This window comes from Chenopodium quinoa, unplaced genomic scaffold (genome assembly GCF_001683475.1).
Source record: "Chenopodium quinoa cultivar QQ74 unplaced genomic scaffold, ASM168347v1, whole genome shotgun sequence".
Classification (NCBI taxonomy): Eukaryota; Viridiplantae; Streptophyta; class Magnoliopsida; order Caryophyllales; family Amaranthaceae; genus Chenopodium; species Chenopodium quinoa.
The window spans coordinates 4,870,846-4,893,979 of NW_018744080.1; the positions used below are offsets into that span (position 1 = coordinate 4,870,846).

Below are 23,134 nucleotides of genomic sequence, written 5' to 3' on the forward strand. Positions count from 1 at the left end.
TAGAGAAAATCATCCAAAAAGATAAAATTATCAAAACAAAGTCTGGCGCATAGAAAACAGAACCAGCGCCAACGCTAGCTGTTGGCGCCAAGCGCCAAGGCTGGCGCCAGGCGCTGATTTGGAAAATTACGATTGGCTATTTTCTTAAAAATGAGTTTTCAAAAACAGAGAGAAGAGAAAAGAAATTAAAACTATCCGCAACACTAAACTTTCCACACTTTCACTTTATTCGATTATGATTCGACGTGAAAAGTACTCATCACTGTGTTTGGTTTTGGGGAGACACAAATGGGTGTCTACACCATGTCTTCGATAACCTGTCCTGCATCGTCCACATTTAAATTCATGAACCTCCCACTGGCTGCAGAATCTAGAACTGATCTAGAAGAATTTCCAAGTCCATTGTAGAATGCTTGGATCAATTGCCATTGTGCTAGATTGTGGTGGGGGCCATTCTCTCTGTAGATCCTTAAACCTCTCCCAAGCCTCATGTAGCGTTTCATCGGCCTCTTGAGCGAAGTTCTGAATAGCACTCCTTAATACCGCTGTTCTCTCTGCAGGATAATATTTATTATAGAAATTCAAAGCAAGAGTTTCCCAGTCAGTAATACCAAGTGCAGTTCTATTCAAACCATTAAACCATAATTTAGCTTTGCCACATAATGAAAAGGGAAAAAGAATCTCCCTGTTTTTGTCCTGCGTGACCCCGGCTTGTCTAATGGTGTTACAATACTGGCAGAAATCTGCGATGTGAAGATTAGGATCTTCACCCTTAGCTCCACTGAATTGCTTCCTCTCTATCATAGTGATAAATTGGGGCTTGATTTCAAACTGAACTCCATCTAGCGCGGGAGTGGGAGTAAGGTGCGGGAAATCTGTGAGCTTCGGCTACGAGTAGTCACTGAGTTTCTTCTGGGCCGTCATCTCTGATTCAGAATCTGAAGGAATTTCTGTGTCACTAGAATCAGAGGGAGGGTCTCTTCGACTGTTGTCTTCCTCAAAACCCGCCGGAATTATTCTATAGATTTTCCTTTGCCTATGAAACGAGCGCTCGATCTCAGGATCGAATGGGATGTAACCTGATCTGGAACACCTGGGCATAAACAAGGAACTAAAAGACAAATATGAGAATTGCCGCAAAGAACCAATGTTCTCTGAGACAAAAGGGGATAATCTAGACTACAAAACCGTTTCCCCGGCAACGGCGCCAAATTTTGACAGGGTAAAGTCGTATCACCTAATCAAAAGTAATTACCTAAGTCCTCTAACTAAAGTAGATAGGGAAGTAGGGTCGAATCCACAGGGAAACAAGTCTTTCTACTCCTAATTAATTATTATAATCTAAATTATCAAAGTAACCAATATTGTTGTAAATAAAGTCTATACTACGAAGAATAAGATCGAAGGAAATAAAGTAGGGAGAAATTAAATATTAAAAGACCTAGGGCATAGGTCACTAATAAAAAATATTCCAGGGAAAATCATAATAAGCAATCATCAAGCATTAATTAATCAGATTATAAAGGGCTTTCACTACGTATTATAATCACAGAGTTAATTTACCGGTATTAAATCTCATCTGTCGAATCTCGACTCAACCATTTATAAATTAGTCCGCCTATTGAAACTAATCCTAAACATCAATTCTCATCTGTTGAATCTCGAATTAATATTTCTAAACTCATACAATTAAATCTGGCCAAACCTAATTGCATAACATTAAATCAATCAATAGGAAATTAACCATGCATTGATAATCAACAATCACAAATTTACCCCTTCATAATATTTATTAGATCCCCATAAACCTAGAATTAAAACTACTCAAGCATCATCATAACTAATCTAATCAAATAAATAAAGCAAGACATAATCAAAGAAGTAAATAAAATAACTGAAATTAAAAGAGAAGAAATTGTTACCAAAAGAAATCTGGATTAATGAAAGTAATTAAGAACAAAGTTGAGAGAGAATTTAAGAGAGATAAAATATCCTAAGTAGAGAGAGAAAATATAAAAGAGAAGGTAATCCAAAATTACGTACATAATTCGTACTTAAACACTCCTAAAACAAAAACTAAAACAAAACTAATCAACTACTTAGAAAAACACGCGCCCGATCGGGCGAAGGGCCGCCCGATCGGGCCCACCTTTTTACAACGCCCAGTGCTGGTATGATGCGCCCGATCGAGCCTACGCTCACCCGATCGGGCGCGCTTCTTCCTTGAGGTTGCTTTTGCGCGCAACCGCCCGATCGGGCGTATTCTTTCCCGATCGGGCCCGGCTTCTTCTTCGAGGCTTGGATTTCGATTAGGCTCGATTCCTCGGCCCAATCCGGATTTCCTTATCGGGTCTTGATTACTTGATCCAACAGCCCCGGTATCACATACCGAGCCCTTAATCACCGGCTCTCACCGATCCTGGGCTTCAAGAATGGTCGTGTCCTTCTAGCTTCCGTAGTCGATCCATGAAAACCCGGGAAAATGCTCCAAAAGTGCAATTTCCTGTAAAACTCAACTTAAACTACGAAAACACTAGAAAACACAAATTAGTAATAAAAGTGGCCCTAAAGAGCCAAAAACACTACTAATTATGACCACGGGACGGGGGTAAAACACTATATGAATTGGACATATCACCGTTCCCAAAAAAGATAAGGATGCCTTCCCTGACATTGAGACGTTCAACTTGGAAAACATTTTAGCCCTCCTGTCTGAGGTATGCCATTTTCACATAATTTCCCTAGTACTCCTCCGCTTGTATTTTTGACGCCCCGTTTGTACTTCGCAGGCTATGTTGAGGGTGTATGGGCTCAAGAGGCCATATACCCGGAAGATAGAAGAGGTAAAGCGGGCTAATAAAGCAACTATAGATTCCACAGACGTTGCCTAATATCAAAATACAATAAAATGAACTTGAATCTCAAGCCTTGGAAATGACGCAAGCGGACAACATTGTAGTCGTCGTTCGAAGTGCGCCTACGTTAAAGCATGTTGTGAATATGCTTGGCACTCATAGGAAGTGGGAATTAACGTATAAGATTAGGGACAAGGAAAGTAGGGAGCCGCCAACAAGTTTTTAAGGAACTTGTAAACCGTTCATGGATCATAAAAGGCAACCACGATTAAGGGACAATGATAGGAAACAACGATTGACCCGTGAAGGTTACACCCCATTCATAATCCATGAGATTATTAACTCCATATGGTTTGGAACAACGAAAGGAGGATCGGGGATGATGGTACGAAGTGAGTCATGGAGTCACATTCACCCGTATTGGCCTCTACTCGATTCTTATAGTGAAAAGTGATTCATGCGATCTCAAAGGCATGCAAACAAAGATTCAATTTGCTCCAAACTATCATTATGCTAAATTGGTTGAATATTAATGCAACACATAATTCTAAAATATTGTGATCATTTTAATTAATAACAAGATTAAAAAGAAACCTAAACCGGTTGTCCAAATTATCTTATTAGGCATGATTTTCAATTACATATTCCCTTTAAACATGCAATATGGTGATCAATAAATAATAATAGAATTATCATTAATATTGGAAGCAATTTAACAATAACAGCGTTAGTTAAATCAAATATAAAATCAACCTAATCATGATACTAGCAATGTTAAAATAAAATGAGAGTAATTAAATTAATTAATTACTCACATTCCTCACGTTCCTTTAAATTGCTACATCATGAATAAATTGTTAGTAACTTCAATAAAAAAAATATAAAGCAAATGAAAATTAAATTAAAAGTAGAGTTGATTTGGTCCAAACCCTCAGTTATTTGTACCTTTCACGCCTTGGTTTAAGGATGGAACCTTGGGTTAAGTATAGACTCCTTGGAGTGTTTAAGGGAAGAATAATGTAATTAAGAATATAGGTTTGAGGCTTAGAATATGAGAGAAAGAGAAGAGAATAATTTTTGGTGTAAAAGAGAGAGGTGTAAAAGAGAGAAAGAGAGAAGGATTTGATGCCCCGAACTGCAGAAATGAGGGTCTTATTTATAGGGAAATTGAGTAGAGGGAACACGTGGAACCCTAAAAAGACAAAAACCCTAAAAATCAACACCGCGACATGGCAGAAAACACCGTGACACGATGCCAGGCACCGTCAGACGGGGGAAAATCCCGTGACGCGGTGGACAACAAGAGTGACACGGGAAATATTTGACCTACGGGAAGTGAAAACGCGTTAAGGGTTTACACGGAAAAGACACGTGACACAGAACATGTACCGTGACACGGCAGTGTCCACCGTGGCACGGTATAGTACACCGTGTCACGATATGGGAAAACACGGAAATGACACGGAAAAAGCACCGTGAAACGGTGAGAAATACCGTGTCACGGCAGCAGGTACCGTGTCACGGCAGCAGGTACCGTGTCACGGCAGCAGGTACCTTGCCACGGTGGAATTTGAAGAGAAAAAGCTTCAAAAATGGCACTGTGACGCGATGTAAAGTACCGTGTCATGGCACCAGGCACAGTCAGACGGGGCACACTCCCGTGACACGGTGCTTTTGCACTGTGCGCGGCGATTCCAGTTTTTTTACCCGTTTTTAAAATCATCATAACTTTTGATCCGTAACTCGGAATAAGGCATATAATATATCATTGGAAATCTTAATTTTCAACCCAATTCGAATTAGGTCAAAATGATTTGTAGATTTTAAGATATGGTCGTTTTAGTGGAAGGGTGTCGGTTTTGGGCTAAGTTTAGTGTTTTGCTCATATCTTTTTCGTTATAGCTCGGAATTGGGCTTATGATATATGGTCGGAAAGCTTATTTCAAGGCCTATCGAACAAAATAATAATTGGATAAAAATTATATATCCATAAAATCAGTTTCTCTCGGTTTTGCGATGTGGACACGAAAAGTGGAAAGTAGGTTATGGTTTAGGGAAATGAGCTAGAAATTGGATTGGTTCATGAAATATATTGGATACAACATGGATTTAAGCACTCCAAAGATTAAATACTCAACTCGACTAATAATGGCGGTGAAAGGTGTTCATCATCGGGTTTGGTTTTGAGGATACATTTTTAGGTGTCTACAAACATCAAGTGTCTGACGACTGCCCTAGAGACTGCCAACAAGAAGGCCGATGACTTTGAGGCTTCCCTCAAGAATGACCAGGCGTACCTCAAGGCTTTGGAGGGGCTTGACAAGGAGAGCACCAATCTCCAAGAAGACGTCGACCACCTGAAGAACGAAAAATGGCCCACGCCCAGGCTGGCTCTCTAAAAACTCGGGACAAAACTCACCTTTATATATATAATATTAGATTATTATTGATAATTATTATTGTTAATTATTATTATGATTAATAAATATTAATTATTATTAATATTAATTATTATTATTATTATTAATTATTATTATGATTAATAAATATTAAATATTATTAATATTAATAATTATTATAATTATTTTTAATATTAATAATTATTATAGTTATAATTTATAATTTTGACGTGTATGATTAAGTATCTGGTCTTTTCACTCTTCTCTCTCCTAAATCTAGTCTCCATTGTCAATTTTAAAGGGGCTTCCATCGGATTTCACCGGTGGAAAGGCCCAATCTTTATTTTCTTTTAAGCCTTTTGTTTTAGGTTACAATAATGTCTCCCTCGAAAGAAAGGGTTTGTCTCCTTCGAAAGACAAGGTTTTTTCGATCTCCTTTGAAAGACATGGTTTTTCGTACTCCTTCGAAAGACAAGGTTTTTCGTACTCCTTCGAAAGACAAGGTTTGGTCTCCGGTTGTGTGGGGCTACTATTGATTATGAATCGGATTCGAATTACGGAATCAAGACAAGAATTTACTTTCTCACAAAACTGTGAAGCGAAGACGGTAAACACCCATTTGTGTCTCCCCAAAACCAAACCCAGTGATGAGTACCTTTCACGTCGAATCATAATTGAATGAAGTGAAAGTGTGGAAAGTTTAGTGTTGCGGATAGTTTTAATTTCCTTTCTCTTCTGTCTGTTTTTGAAAACTTATTTTAAGAAAATAGACAATCCAGTTTGGTTGGTCCATAATATGGGTCCAATAGTAGTGTAGTTGGATGGGACTTGACAAGAGCTTTCCAACGATATATTATAAGCCCAATTCCGATGAATATTGAGGAAGTTATGGCCAATTTACCAAACTGGGTCCGGTTTGAGTCTTATATGCGGCCCAATGATCTAGGGGAGGGCTTAATATGATTTATCATTCCTAATGTAATTAGGAATGGTTTTAGTCTTCTAGATTCTTCTAGAAGGTTCTTTTCATTCCTAATTCAATTAGCATTGATAAATTGACTTTTGTTGACTTTTCAGAGTTTTAATTAAAATCAAAAATTATTTTTGAGGAAAAGATACTATTTTATCCTCCTGTACGGCAAAATTTATCTGATTTGAGAAAACGCGTCAAAAACAGGGTTAGCGCCTAATGCCAGGCATTGGCGCCTGGAGCCTGGCCCTAGCATTGGCGCCTGGCGCCAATAGCTGGCGTTGGCGCCAGTTCTGTTTCAGTTGCGCCAATGCTGTGTTTTGTTAATTTTATCTTTTTGGTTGATTTTCTCTATAAATAACGTCTTAAAAACTCCGTTTTCATTCACCTACAACAAGTTTTCATTCGCATTCATCAATTCTCGCATTCTCTCATCATTCTCCATCTCTTTTTTTTTCTAAACTTGCTTTTCAAATACAAAATTCCGCTTTCATTAGATCTAGACACACCTAGCCATATTTGAAGTTGCCTTCGCCCTAGACGTTAAAGGTTTAATTTCTGAGGGTTTAGTTCCAAATCTCTATTTTAATTATTTAATTTAATTGTTTGTTTTACATTTTCCTTGAAGTTACTAACGTGTGTATTTTGTTATTAGAAAGAGGTACGAGGCATCAAAGTAAGTACTTTAATTGATTTATTGATATTATGATGTAGAAATCATGTTTAGATTGTTATTATGATATTCCTAGTATCATGTCTAAGATAATTTTAATATCAAATATGATTGTTGCGATGCTTCCTATATTCTTTCATAATATTTATGATTGTTAGTATCATGTTAGGGTTAAAGATTTGATTTTTAATGTTTAGTGAAATGCTAGGATTTGTTATTAATCTCGTCAGTATCATTCCTAGGATCTTGCTATTTTTATTATGCTTTAACATCATTATGAATATTATTTTTATTATTGTGATGATTATTATTTTAATTATTATTTATGATTATCATGATTATTGTGATTATGATTATTATTATTATGATTATTATTATTATTATTTTGATGATTATTATAATTTTATTATCATGATTATTTTTAATTATGATAGTTATAATTATTTTTTATTATGTTGCTTGATATTTATTGTTATTGCTTGACCACACCTTTTATGCATGTTTAAAGGGAATTTAGTACTTGTAATCACGCTTATATAAGATAATTAATAATCTTGTTTAGGGTTAATGTGATTATAATCTCAAGTGATTGCCAATAATAGATTTATTTGTGCATTAAAATTCAACCAACATAGATAAACAGGTTTAGGGAAAACCTATGGTTTGCATGTTAGTCAGAAAGCGCACATGAATACAATCAGAATAAAGTAGAGGCCTATTATTAGGGCAGATTCAATCTCTTTTAGGTTGGATTTGTACCTTCATCCCCGAACCCTTATTTGGTTCTAGACCTTATGGAGTTGACGATCTCTTGGATCGTTAAGGGGTGTAACCTTCACCTTGTTAACGGTTTACAAGTTCCTAAAACTTGTTGGCGACTCTTTTGCTCTATCTTCTTCCCTTTTGGACGCCACCGTACTTTAGTGTATGATCATAGTGGGGTTCAAGCTAGGGGTTAACGCTTGAAAATATTCCCTACAGTTTTTGGCGACTCCACTGGGAAGGATTTCTATTTTAATTCCTGAATTTGTTTCGTCAATGATTTAGATTGAGTGGATGAGACTCGAAACGTTCTAAGTATTTCATGTGCGTAATTTTGATTAACATTATTGTCATATGCATAAAAAGATCTCATTGGAAATACCATCCGTAATGAGTTAAAAACATAGGATTTTACACGTAAGAAATTTGAGAAATATCTTTCACAACTAGGACCGAAATAACACCGCGCGAAATTGGAAAATTTTATCGAGCATAGAAAGCTGCTGAGGCATGTGGGAAGTAGCGCCAGAGGCCAGAGCATTGACGCCACAATTTTAACCGTAGCGCCAGACGCCATCATTGGCGCCAGGCTCTACAGATAAAATGTGGCGCCAGTCTCTGTTTGCTGGCGCCAATTTCCCCCAATACCAAGCCAGAAATATGCGTTCTAATTTCGACCGGTTTTTCGTATTGTTTGCTCGATCCTACTTCCTGATTGAATTTTTTCTCACTTTTCTGAAACCCATATGTGTTCTACATATGGACATAACCCTCTGGGAATTCATGCTCCATCTACCTGATTGAACGCTCTGTGCAACAAAGGGTACATCCGAGATTGTTGAATTCACCAAACCATGGAAGCGAGTTTTTTCTAAAACTCGCGGTGTCCCATCCACTCGCGCCAACCCTTCACGGTTAGGCTTCCGCGCGGTGCATCCTGACAATTAACCATGGACCCTCTATTGACTAAACCATATCCCGAACTTTAGAGAACTAGAGTCATGGTTAGGTTGCAAACTCATTGCATCATATTATGCCTACTTGACTAATTGTGCATTATTTGTTGTGCATATGATCTATGATTTCTTAACCGTTTGTTTGACTTGTGTTGAGATTAAATAAATTAATGACTTAAATAACTTTTCCTAATTAATTAATTAATTAATTAATTAATTTGAGTAAATAAAGTCTAATATTTTAATCGGAATTGACCTAGTACGACTTTAGGCATACCCCAGTTGATTAATAACACCGAAAACAGTCTTGAAGCTCCAGTATTAGCGCCAAAGTCTGAGCTATAGCGCCACACTGTTTAGTGTGGCACCTGGCAACAGCTCTGTCGTCTGGCGCCAAGCTACACGGTGTGACGCCAGTTCTGTCGTTTTGCCGACAGTTCGGATTATTGGTCTAGTCATCACCTAGTGTATAATTAACCAGTTTGCTAATTAATTCGGTTAATTTTCACTGTCAATAGTACTTGGTTGAGTCATTAATCTAATTTAGGCACTAAGTCTCATGGTCTTACACAAGAGTTCAAGCATGTCACTTACACTCAACGCACACACCAATACACATACTCTGACCATGTTTAAGTCTTGCGTGCGCGTTTTTTCCGTCATTTTTTTAGGGGGGTAAGTCGAATATTAATCCTCCAATTTAAAAACTATACTTAGTTCCCTAAAAATATGTACATTATTTTTTTCCAAAATATGCACCCATTTTTTTTTATTTGTTTTTTTCCTCTTTAAAAATAAACCGTAAAGTCAAGTTGATTCGAGTCAAGTAATTAAAACGCAAAATGGTTTAAATTACAGCGCGTGGTCAAGAAAGGAAGGACGGTTAATCAAAGACAACCTTTTCATACAAGTCCAACTTTTCGACAAACCCATAGCTCGTAAGAGGAAAGCTAAGACCATAATGGCAACACAAGAAGAAGTCAACGAGCTTAGGAACCAACTGGTTACCGTGACTGAGACACTGAAGCTTCTCACACTCAAGATCGATGATCCTGTGAAGCAACAACAGATGGACCTCATGTAAGAGAGTCTAAGAAAGCTATCTAGCGACTACAAGTTTCAAGGGCTTACTTCACAAGGGGTCTCGGTGGACAAAGATCTTCTTCCGCAGAAGTTCAATGCCAATGACATCCCAAAATTCAGAGCAACTGATAACCCTTATTTTCATTTAAGAGCCTTCGAAAAAATAATGAGTATTAAGGGTATCGATAAGAAGGTTTTTCCCTCTCTGTTCTCACTATCTCTCGAGATCGTTTGCCAACAATGGTTCTTTTCTCTCGAGAAAGAAAAGACCTCTACCTGGGAGTCCATAGAAAACGCTTTCGTTGATAGGTACAAGTGCAACATTCAAGTTGAGACTGACCATAGAGAACTTGAAATCCTCAAACAGAAAGAAAACGAAGGCTTCACCTCTTTCTTTAACAAATGGAGGGAAACCTCAGCTAAGATGATTGAGGTGCCAAGTGAAAAAGAGTCTGTAAGGTTGTTCATCAAAAACCTTCAAGAAAAATATTCCAAGCATCTCAAGTATCAAAATAATCTCCATATCTTCAAGGTCATCTATGACATTGGGATCAACATTGAAGACAACCTGGCTAAGTTAAAAGATGCCAACAATAACTCCAACAATGGCTGGAAAGGAAAGAAGAACGAAAATCCTTCTTCTTCCAAAAACACCCACTCAAACCACGTTAGCACTTTTAATTTAGGTGAAGTCCTTGCTATGAACAATCAAGGACAAAAGAAACCATTTAGCAGAAACTTTACTCCTATTAGCATGAGTTACGACACCGCATTTGATCGACTAAATGCAAAAGGTCTTATAACTTCTATTGGACCATTTGGGGACCCACCAGTCGAAAAGAGGTCGGCTAATTGGAACCCCAATGCACACTGTAAGTATCACCAAGATAGGGGCCATCTCACCCGAAAACTGTTGGAAGCTTAAGGAAGCTATCCAAGACTTGATTGACAACAACAAGCTGCCATTGCCCCCTGCCAATAAGAAGCTAAGCATTGATAATGCACCTCTCGCTCATGCCCTGGCTATCTCTGACGAGGAAAATGAGTTTAACCCCTCGTCTCTCATTAGACCTGTCAAAGAAATCTATGCCACAGAAAAAGAGGAGGAAACCTTTTTTGATGTCAAGGATAACCTTCCACAACCGGCAAGTAAGGAAGATATAAAATTTCTCACACTGTCTATGATGGAGGTATCGCATTTACTACGTGAAGCTCTCAAGCTATAAGGGAACCCCAAAAGAAATATGACGAAGTTCCACTCCCAAAAGATAAACCTAAAAGAGAATTCACACCCATAGGAATGACCTGTGATGCTACTTTTGATCATCTCTATGATCAAGGACTAATCAAACCTATTGGTCCAACAGAGGATCCAACACCAGAAAAGCGATCTCCAAGGTGGGATCCCAAATCCTACTGCAAGTACCATCAAGGAAACGGTCATACCACAAATGAATGCTACAGGTTTCAAAACCTCATCCAAGATCTTGTGGAAGCTAATAAGATCTCATTACCTCTAGCTAGCAAGGGAACGACTTATGAGGCAAAGCGTTTTTCCTTACAAGTCACTGAAAAACCCAAGAAGAGTAATATAATCTACACTCCAATTGGGATCCCATATGCACAAATGTTCGAAATGCTCTCCGAGAGTGGCGAGATCAAACCTCTCGAACCGAGACCATTCGAATCATTGAAAAGGACGGATAGATATTACTGTTAGTATCATGAATCAGGGGGTCACACTATCGAAAATTGTTTCAAATTCAAGGATTTGGTTCAGAAAATGATTGATGAAAAGAAACTAGTCCAAGTTCCACAAGAAGACGATGCAACCATTAATGGAGTTTGGGACAGTGATGAAGAATATGTCTATTTAAAAGACATAGTAGGACCTCCACCTTCTGTGTCGTACGCCATGGATGACTCTTGGGCTGAAGAAGACTCATCGATAGACGTCTTCACAAGATCCGGGAGAATGCAACCTCCCATTTCAACACAACCTATGCCAACCACACAACAAGTTCCCATACCTATCATTGAAGACAATGATATTGTTAAGCAGTTTAAGAAGACAAAATTTGAGATGAACTTATGGAAACTGTTGGCAACATCTCGAGAAAATAGGTTGGCTGTAATGAATGCCTTGGACAAAATTGGGATAGATTCTGACACTACCCCTGAGGGATTAGCCAACTTCCTCACAAGTGATCTTCCTAGTCAAATTAACTTGATCACCTTTTCTGACAAGGATTTACCCCCGGAAAATGACAAACATTACAAGGCATTAAATCTCACAGTAGTTTGCGAGAGGATGAATGTTCCTATGACTCTTGTAGACAATGGATCGGCCATCAACGTCTGTCCCCTTAGAACTGCGAGGATGCTAGGCATAAGGGACGAAAATTTAACTCCGTCTACACAAGGAATAAGGGCCTATGACAACACTCATCGTCAAGCTCTTAGTAAAATTACCCTGAATGTAACGGCGGGAGCAATAGAACATGCTACTACTTTCCAAGTAGTAGACATTAAATCTTTGTTCAATTTGTTGTTGGGACGCCATTGGCTTCATGACCTAAAGGTCGTCCCCTCATCTCTCCACCAACAAGTAAAAGCTATAGTTGGGGGAATTCCTATCACCATTGATGCTTCGCCTATGAGGATCAAGTCTATAGAGAATCCAATCATTAATGTGGAGCACGACGAGGATGATGAAGATTTATGGGGCTTTAACGAAGAAGTCTCCTTAATCCAGGAGGATGAAAGGACCCCTCTTTTCCATGACCCCCATTCCAACATGATTGTAAATGTTATGCTGAAGAAACAAGGACATTTTCCTGGGATGACCCTAGGAAAGAAGAAAGGAACGACAAAACCGCTGGAGTCACCTGGCCTCCCTAAGTTAGACACTTTTGGACTTGGTTTCTAACTGACTCGGAAAGATCTCAAGCGAGCTAAGGAAAAATCAAAGGCACGTAGGGACGCTCGCATCTAAAAGAAAGCAATCCCAATGGATCAGTACCCTCTTAGACTTAATGGTCAATTTATAAAAGAAGGAGAGGACTATCCATGCCATGAATTTCCCGAGCCATTTGTTGTAAACGGCATAAGGCAACCGGGATTTGAGATTTTCTTGGATTACTACTTCATAGATGAAATCCCAACTCTTGTCCACAAGGAGAAAGCACCCCCATGCTTTGACTTTAACGTCATGGGATTATTGTTTGGGCGAGAAAAGAATGAGCCAACTTATAAAGAGGATAACTCCTCGCTCATTCAGACAGTCCTATAAAGCGAAAGCTTCGATCCCTCGAAGCTAATCACTCCAGCTGAAGGATCACTACAAGGGTTGCGCAAGACTATCAAAGTGACTACTCCAAGTGGAAGGAAAATATCCATCACGACAGGGCAAGGACCAATGTTTGAAGAGTTTTCTGAGTCAGAGTTAGAGTCGGAGTCGCTTCCCCTAGAGTCTTCTAAGTCTTTAATAATAGCACCTTCCCCTCCTATTTCTTCTCCTAGAATAGTTAGTGATCAAGTCCCTGAGGACATATCGCTCTTTGATGTAATGATCTCAGAGTATAATAATATTTCTTCTTCTCCTTCTTTCTCGTGTTCTTCTCTAACCAAAGATGACGAGCATTGCTTAACTAACAATGAAAAAGACAAAGAAATTATTAAAGCAATGGAAACACTCGAAAAGAAAACACTGGTAATTGAAGAAACTGAAACGGTTGATATCTCAAATGATTCAACCCATAAAAGAGAATTTAAAATCGGATTAACACTTAATAAACAAGAAAGAACCGATTTAATTAACTTAAAGAATTTATCGATGTATTTGCTTGGTCATACGAAGATATGCCAGGCATTAATAGAGAAATAGCTCAACACACTATACCACTAATTCTAGGAATGTAACCTGTAAAAAAAAATTTATGTCGAATGAAACCCTACGTAGCTCTTAAAATAAAAGAAGAAGTTCAAAAACAAATAACTACAGGTTTCATCAAGGTATATGTAGACACCTAAAAATGTCCCCCCAAAACAAACCCGTTAATTAACACCTTTCACCGCCATTATTGGTTGATTTGAGTATTTAATCTTTTGAGTGCTTAAATCCATGTTCTATCCAATATATTTCATGAACCAATCCAATTTCTAGCTCATTTCCCCAAACCATAACCTATTTTCCACTTTTCGTGTCCACATCGCAAAACTGAGAGAAACTAATTTTATGGCTATACAATTTTGATCCAATTATTATTTTTTTGGATAGGCCTTTAAATAAGCTTTCCAAACATATATCATAAGGCCCAATTCCGAGCTATAACGAAAAAGATATGAGCAAAACACTAAACTCGGCCCAAAACCAACACCCTTCTACTAAAACGGCCATATCTTAAAATCTAATAATAGTCAAAGCAACAAAAGTCAACGTATCGGCGTTACAAGAACGTTCTGAATCACTCTCCGTCACTATCGATACTTTGACTTTTGTTTTCGAAACTTGCGTTTCTCCAAACTCAGTCAAATTGGGGGCTTCTGTAGACACCCATTTGTGTCTCCCCAAAACCAAACCCAGTGATGAGTACCTTTCACGTCGAATCATAATCGAATGAAGTGAAAGTGTGGAAAGTTTAGTGTTGCGGATAGTTTTAATTCCCTTTCTCTCCTCTCTGTTTTTGAAAACTTATTTTAAGAAAATAGCCAATCAAGTTTGGTTGGTCCATAATATGGGTCCAATAGTAGTGTAGTTGGATGGGGCTTGACAAGAGCTTTCCAACGATATATTATAAGCCCAATTCCGATGAATATTGAGGAAGTTATGGCCAATTTACTAAACTGGGCCCGGTTTGAGTCTTATATGCGGCCCAATGATCTAGGGGAGGGCCTAATATGATTTATCATTCCTAATGCAATTAAGAATGATTTTTAGTCTTCTAGATTCTTCTAGAAGGTTCTCTTCATTCCTAATTCAATTAGCATTGATAAATTGACTTTTGTTGACTTTTCAGAGTTTTAATTAAAATCAAAGAACATTTTTGAGGAAAAGATACGATTTTATCCTCCTGTACGGCAAAATTTATCTGATTTGAGAAAACGCGTCAAAAACAGGGTTAGCACCAAACGCCAGGCATTGGCGCCTGGCGCCAATAGCTGGCGTTGGCGCCAGCTCTGTTTCAGTTGCGCCAATGCTCTGTTTTGTTAATTTTATCATTTTGGCTAATTTTTTCTATAAATAACGTCGTAAAAACTCCGTTTTAATTCACCTACAACCAGTTTTAATTCGCATTCATCAATTCTCGCATTCTCTCATCATTCTCCATCTCTTTCTTTTTCTAAACTTGCTTTTCAAATACAAAATTCCGCATTCATTAGATCTAGACACACCTAGCCATATTCGAAGTTGCCTTCGCCCTAGACGTGAAAGGTTTAATTTCTGAGGGTTTGGTCTCAAATCTCTATTTCAATTATTTAATATAATTGTTTGTTTTATATTTTCCTTGAAGTTACTAACGTGTGTATTTTGTTATTAGAAAGAGGTACGAGGCATCAAAGCAAGTACTTTAATTGATTTATTGATATTATGATGTAGAAATCATGTTTAGATTGTTATTATGATATTCCTAGTATCATGTCTAAGGTAATTTTAATATCAAATATGATTGTTGCGATGCTTCCTATATTCTTTCCCAATATTTATGATTGTTAGTATCATGTTAGGGTTAAAGATTTGATTTTTAATGTTTAGTGACATGCTAGGATTTGTTATTAATCTTGTTAGTATCATGCCTAGGATCTTGCTATTTTTATTATGCTTTAACATGATTATGAATATTATTATTATTATTGTGATGATTATTATTTTAATTATTATTTATGATTATCATGATTATTGTGATTATGATTATTATTATTATGATTATTATTATTATTATTTTGATGATTATTATAATTTTATTATCATGATTATTTTTAATTATGATAGTTATAATTATTTTTTATTATGTTGCTTGATATTTATTGTTATTGCTTGACCACACCTTTTATGCTTGTTTAAAGGGAATTTAGTACTTGTAATTACGCTTATATAAGATAATTAATAATCTTGTTTAGGGTTAATGTGATTATAATCTCAAGTGATCGCCAATAATAGATTTATTTGTGCATTAAAATTCAACCAACATAGATAAACAGGTTTAGGGTAAACCTATTGTTTGCATGTTAGTCAGAAAGCGCACATGAATACGATCAGAATAAAGTAAAGGTCTATTATTAAGGCAGGTTCAATCTCTTTTAGGTTGGATTTGTACCTTCATCCCCAAACCCTTATTTGGTTCTAGACCTTATGGAGTTGACGATCTCTTGGATCGTTCAGGGGTGTAACCTTCACCCTGTGAACGGTTTACAAGTTCCTAAAACTTGTTGGCGACTCTTTTGATCTATCTTCTTCCCTTTTGGACACCACCGTACTTTAGTGTATGATTCGTCGTCTCATACAACGCTTGAAAATATTCCCTACAACGACAGAACCACTCAAAAAGTTGTATGAGACGACGAATCGAGAATATGCCGAATTGTTATATTTATGTATTTGGATTCTTAGCCCTTCCCCGATTAATTCTTGTTTGATTTTGTTAAATTCTTTTTCATTATCGTTCATTGTCAATTGTAAATGTCGTATGGTTTATATTAATGAAATTCAGTGTCCTTTAGGACTTCTTTCAAAAAAAAAATTATTATACTACCTCCGGTTCAATTTAGTCGCAACAAAGGACAACTTTACGCAAACCAAGGCAAAATATTTTAACCAAGATTATGGAAAAATAAGGGTATATGCTTAACTATTAATCCAACCCCAAAAAAAAAACAACCTTAATAAATTAAAACAGTAACCCATCACTACTAACACCACCAAGCATCACCCAAACCACCCACCACCACCACCCAGCATCACTGAAACCATCCACCAACACCGCCGACACACCACCACCACCACCACCACCACCACCACCCCACGCACCCAATAACCCACGAACCCAGCACCCACCGAACCCAGCAACCCACGAACCCAACAACCCCACGAACCCAACAACCCGCCGACCCACCACCACCACGAACCCAACACCCACGAACCAACGAAACCAACCCACCAACCCAGCAAAATCTACCCACGAAACCAACCCACGAATCAAACCCGCCGATCTGAAACCACGAACCAAACTCGCCAATCTGAAACCAAACCCGCCGATCTGAAACCACGAAACCGACCCGCCAATCTGAAACCAGAAACCAAATCCGCCGATCTGAAACCTACGAAACCATACCCACGCCGCCGCCAATTTGCAACCCCTGCCGCTCTCAGCACCACGAAGCCACCATGAAATTGGGGTTGGAGAAGGAGAGAGAAAATTAAAGGGGATGAGAGTTTAATTAATTAAGCTTGGGTTTAATCTAATAAAATCAAATTTGTAATTTAATAAGGTTGTTTTAATAAAAAAAAAAGTAAGGGTATATTGGTCAATTACCATCCGAAAACATACTCAAAAAGGAAAGAAATAAGTTTGTTGCCAGTAAATTGAACCACCCAAAAAAGAAAATTGTTGCGAGTAAATTGAACCGGAAGTAGTAGTTATTTAAAATAATAAATTATTACCATCAATATAATATTAATTATTATTACTAAATATTTATTATTATTATTATTATTATTATTATTATTATTATTATTATTATTAATTATTATTTGAAAATAAAACAGAGCACGGCAAGCATATTTCTTTTTAGCAGTGTAAGGCCAAGAGCAGCTCTAAAAACGAGTAGTAGAAAAAGTCGCATTCGTTAAACTTACACACACGCCACGTCACCTCACCGTAAAGCATTCGTTAGTAGACTTGTTCAATGGGTTAGGGGCCCATTTAAAGCCCTAGGTCCAGCCCTTTTATAAAAGGGTTTTACCCATCCAACATTTAAATGGGGCGGGCTTTTAAAGGGCTATTAAATAATGGGCTTTAAAGGGTTGGGTCTAAGTTAAAAAGGGCTGAAATTAGATAACACTTATGAGGCTTTTTTATCCTAAATTTTCTGTTTATTTCTAAAACTTTCTAATGTCAGTTTCAAAAAAAAAAAAAATCCCTTTAAAAATCCTCTATTTCCCCCAAATGATGAACCCTAAAAAAATTCCCAAATTCTAAATCTTCAATTTATCACCTTCTTGCTTGCCGCTCTCAATCGTTGATTCCGTCATATCATTTCAATTACCAAGGTATGTTGTTCGATTTCGCTCAATTCTTCTCGATTAGTTCTCGATCATATTCAAGTAGTACATTTTAATTTCCTTTTTTCAATTATTTTGATTTGTTTCATCTGGAATTTGTATGTTTTTGTGATTTTCATTATTAATGAGAAGATTAATGTAGTTTCCTATGCAACTTTCTCATTGAAATTGACTAATTTGATATATGATTGAGTCAAACTTTACCGTTATATGCAGTTCTACTAAGGATTGAATTTTATTCCATTGATTTGTTTTCTTACCTCGATTATGTCATCAGTTATTTAATTATAGTTCTAAAGGGAATATTTTTTGCTACTTTTCTGATCTGGGTAGTTTTGGGTTCCCTGTTTCTGTAATTTTGTTGTTGTTTTGGTAAATTTGTTAGGGATGGAAATCTGTCAGGAATTACTGTTAGTTGTGGTAATTGATTAATGTTATACAATTTTAGTTTTCATGTTAATAATAATGGCAGTGGGTTAATAATTATTAATTACCTATTTTTGCATTTTTTTAACCATGGAAAGTGAAGCAACTACAACGTCAATGCCGGTAGATGATGAGGTTGATGAATCTAATGTCGCCCGTAAGCGTAAAAGGAGTAGGAAATCTAAAGTTTGGCGAGAAATGACGGAAGGAACGAATGCAAAAGGTGAGCGAATCGCTATTTGTAAGCATTGTAAAGTGGAGTTAATTGCCCACAATAATACTTTTAACTTGTTGGGTAAGACCCTTTATAATTCTCTTATATTGTGTTTACTTTCTGGTGGTTGTACCTTGTTTATACATTTTTAAATGGGCCGGGTCGGGCTTATGGCCCATGGACAAGTTCAGCCCATTTTGAATTAGCCTTGGCCCGGCCCAACCCGGCCCATTTCATATAAAGCACTGCCCGGCCCGGCCCGTTGAACAGGTCTCTGAAATATTGACCTGTTACAGCCCAAACCCAAATCATACTTCGGCCCGATTCAATTCTTACATAATCACACCTGGGCGGCTTGGCGCGACTCACTCAAAAAACACACCAAAATTATATACCTGACAAACTTCTGGTGTTGTTTTCAGGAGAGAGAGAGAGTGTGTGTGTGAGTTTTTCAGGAGTGAAAGCGAGACTTTCTTCTTCTTTTTTTTTCTTTTTTTTAGGGTTCCTCCTTTCACAAGTTTTCGGATCTGATCAACAATGGCGGATTCCGATGTCGGTAAACTATTCGTCGGCGGAATTTCTAGGGATACTTCCGACGCTAATTTACGGGATTACTTTGGCAAATATGGCGAAGTTTCTTCCTCCATTGTTGTTAAAGATCGTCTCACTAATACACCTCGAGGTTTTGGGTTTGTCACTTTCGTTGATCCTTCTTCCGTTGACGATGCTCTTCGTGTTCAACACGTAATTTCGGGTAGACCGGTCAGTGTTTCTGAATCTTTGATTGTGAATTTTGGAGTTTGATTTTTTTTTTTTTTTTCCAATGTCGGTGGTTCCTTTTCTCGATTGCATGAACCCTAACTAAGTATTGATTTTTATTTTTGTTTTAGTTATGTTAATGTTTATAATATATCCAATTTACTGGGATATACTTTTGGAATTTATGTTATTTTCTTAGATTTAAATATATGGATTTGATTTTGATAATGTGAGTTTATTTGGATTGATTGGTAATGATTTTGACAATGTGTCTTTCTCTAGATTTTGAATTGTTTAGTTTTTTATTTGAGCCCCTAGATTTTAATAATTGAGTTTAATTTTTGATATTTTTTATTTTATTTTTCAAGTTTTTTAATAATTTCTTTATGTTTTGATAGAAAATAAAATTAGTCTCATATTCAAAAACAAATGCTACGTATATACATCTAAAATTAGTCTAAATATAAAAGATTGGATTTGATAAATTTTCAATTTTTGGTTCAATTTTGGCGATGAGTTGTGTTTTGCTGGAATGTGTGTGATATAGGTAGAAGTGAAAAAAGCTATACCAAGACATGAACAACAGTCAAATACTCAACAATCGCAACAACAGCAATCGCCTCATCGGCAGCAATTGCCGGGGCAAGGGTACTCTCATACAACTAAAGGGTTTGTTAGGAATTACAGTAATGGTAGTTATGGTGCTAGCAACAGTGGTCTTACCCATAAAACTAAGAAAATATTTGTAGGGGGTTTATCTGCTGATCTAACTGAGGAGGAATTTAAGAAGTACTTTGAGAAGTTTGGTAGGATTACAGACGTAGTTGTGATGTATGATAACTCCAATAACAGGCCTAGAGGATTTGGGTTTATCACTTTTGATTCTGAAGAGGTGGTTGAAAAACTGATGCAAAAGAGTCACCATGAGTTGAACGGAAAGCGTGTGGAGGTTAAGAGGGCTGTTCCGAGGGAGGCAACCAAGAGCTCTAACAATGGAAATAATAGATTTGGTGGTGGGAGGTACTCCCCTGCTGCTGGCGGTGGTCACTTGGATGATAACAATTGGTCGAGAGGTCCTGGGTATTTCTATGGCGGTGCATATCCTGTTGGTGGGTACGGTATAGTTGGTTATGGGATGCCTATGGCTCCTAGAACCCCATGGAATAATTATGGGGCGATGATGGGCGTTCGACCTTTGCACTATGGAACTGGCTATTATCCAACTGGAAATGGCGGGGTTGCTTTGCTGGGAATGTTTAATGGTTATAACGGAGTTGTAGATACTGGAGGCAATGTAAAACTGGATGAGAATACCAATGGAAATTCTCAGGTGCCTATCAAAGATGGTAGTCGTCACATTAAAGGAGCTGTGAATGTCAAGAAGAATTCAAGGATCCCTGATGTGCAAGTGCAAGCAAAGGTGGTGCCTCCTGTGGGTCAATCTAGCTGACCAAATTCCACTTGTATCCACAAATGTTCATGATTCATACATTGAAGGAGGAGTTGAGGTTGTTTTGTAGTCTCTGCACTATTCTACTTTAGTTACCTCCTTCCTTTTTCTGTCTATTCAACTGATATATATATAGATCTTTTCTTTTTTTTTGTTCATTTTAATAAATTTTTAGTACAGGATTCAAATTTTGTAATATAAGTAGTTCCTAATTGCGGAAATTCAATCATATGCCACTGCTATATTTTTATTTTTCTGCGTATCTAAAGTCATAGTTTTCTATTCAGGAGTTATATGCTGATACGTATGCTATATATGTCGAGTATCTGATATTATCCTCACGGAATGATATGTTGTTTATGCTGTTTTGCTAATGCCTTATTAGGAAGCTTTAAACATGTGAAATTACAAGCTGCTTGTTTGTTATGGAAAGCCTTACAAACTCAGCAGGTTGTTATTATAATACTTGTTGGTTTTATTAAGCTAACAATTTATTTTGGGCAACATTATACAGATTTACTACATATTTAGGTATCATATTTTAGTTAAGTTGACAATCTGAAAATCAGAATTTAGCTTGTTTACAGTGCGGAACCTCTGTAGCCCTATATATATATATATATATATATATATATATATATATAGAGAGAGAGAGAGAGAGAGAGAGAGAGAGAGAGAGGAGGGTGGGGGGGGGTGGTTTGCTGAAATTGAGATTTTTGACTTTAACTAATTCTAGGAATCACAAGAGTTTATCATCATAGCTAACTAGTGTGTAACCCGTGCATTGCACCGGTTATTACTTTAATTAGACCTTGTGATTATATATATATATATAACATAGCTTATGATTGGTTTAGATGGTTAAGTAACTCTATTTCTTAGAAAAGGTTGGGTGTTCGAATCCCTTTATCGTGACGTGGCGTGGTCTACGTGGCATAGAGACCTTTTTAGTAACGTCTTTTAATATATTAGTATAGATTTAAGATTGCCTCATCCATGTTTCTATGAATGTTTATGTGCCATATAGACTCTTTTTTCATTACATGTCACTTGCTCAACCTTTCATATGCCATATCGCCCAATATCCTCTTGCATGGGAAAATACTAGTTCATCAGCCTGATTTACATATTTTGTACATCAGGGGGTGCTTTTGTCTTTTCACTTATTTAGTAGAGGGTAAAAACGTAACCACACAAAGAAGGTTTGCAAACGGTACATTCTGGTTCATTATCTTGACTAACGACTTTGTTAGTCAAACCATTTGACACCGTTTATTTCACTTTCCCAATCTGAAGCCTAATTTATTTTACTGCTACTTCATCTTCTTCAACCTATGGTGTTGATTTTTTGTAATTGAATTTTACTGCGACATCATCTTCTCCAACCTTCTGATGTTGAATTTATTTTTATTACACGACTAATTATGATGTTCACGACATTCTCCGAGCTGATTTCCTCACGACTCGTCTTCGAATTGTAACCTTCTCCGATTTCCCCTTCTTAGTCCCATTGAGTAGAACATCGTCGTCAATTGAATTCAGACGTATTGTTATCACCTTTGGTACATAGGTAGCTGGAGGCGTGGAATCACTGTAAGTTAGTTGATGTTTATTCTATATACTAGCGAGGTTATAGTTGCTGTTTTTTCTATATATCAGGGAATTTGTATGCTTTCTTACGATGATTATGGCTATACAATTAATTAGTGTGTGCTAAGTTATGATGATTGTGGTTATACATGTCTAATTCCGGGTGCTTGTACTTGAATTGCTTCCATATGTGGTATAAAAGCAGGCATTGATGCTGTACTTTTTAATCAGTGTATCTTGGTTTGTGGAATTTTGACATTGTTTGCAATTTGCCATATTATTCTACAAAATGCCATAATAAGTGCCTGTAGACACCTAAAAATATCTCCCAAAACCAAACCCAATGATGAACAACCTTTCACCGCCATTATTGGTCGGGTTGAGTATTTAATCTTGGGGTGCTTAAATTCATATTTCCATTTCATAAACCAACCCAACTCCTATCCCATTTCCCCAAACCATAACTTATTTTCCTCTTTTCGTGCCTCTACACTCAAAATAATTCATTTCGTGTCCTTTAAAGTCATTCATTTCGTGTCCTTTTTATAAAAATGTTTAGTCCAATTTATTTTGGTTCATTATCCGAGTCCAATGATTTACTAATTTGATGGGGTTTGAAAATAGCTTTCCAACGATATATTATAAGCCCAAATCCGAGTTATAACGAATAAGTTATGGCCAAAATACTAAACTGAGTCCAAACCGAACCTAAGCCC

At 37.1% G+C, this 23,134-nt stretch overlaps 1 protein-coding gene across 3 annotated transcripts; it reads left to right on the forward strand.

Moving 5' to 3' along the window:
• The first annotated feature begins 17,632 nt into the window (after window positions 1-17,632).
• Window positions 17,633-21,080, forward strand: LOC110691587 (RNA-binding protein Musashi homolog Rbp6-like). Of its 3 annotated transcripts, none has more exons than XM_021868531.1 (4): window positions 17,633-17,967; window positions 18,504-18,628; window positions 19,120-19,381; window positions 19,926-21,080. In XM_021868531.1, exons 3-4 carry the CDS (start codon window positions 19,157-19,159, stop codon window positions 20,826-20,828), a joined length of 1,128 nt encoding a protein of 375 aa, XP_021724223.1. In that variant the 5' UTR covers window positions 17,633-17,967; window positions 18,504-18,628; window positions 19,120-19,156; the 3' UTR covers window positions 20,829-21,080. The 3 variants fall into 3 exon arrangements, with proteins under 3 accessions (XP_021724223.1, XP_021724222.1, XP_021724221.1); XM_021868530.1 differs by having other exon boundaries at window positions 17,634-17,967; window positions 19,042-19,381; XM_021868529.1 differs by having other exon boundaries at window positions 17,634-17,967; window positions 18,509-19,381.
• Window positions 21,081-23,134: the final 2,054 nt, after the last annotated feature.

Excerpts from the sequence above, each read along its gene's own strand:
- LOC110691587 (XM_021868531.1), top strand. The coding sequence starts at position 19,157 with ATGGCGGATTCCGATGTCGGTAAACTATTCGTCGGCGGAATTTCTAGG. Across the intron at positions 19,382-19,925 it reads ACGTAATTTCGGGTAGACCG|GTAGAAGTGAAAAAAGCTAT; the intron begins GTCAGTGTTTCT and ends TGTGTGATATAG.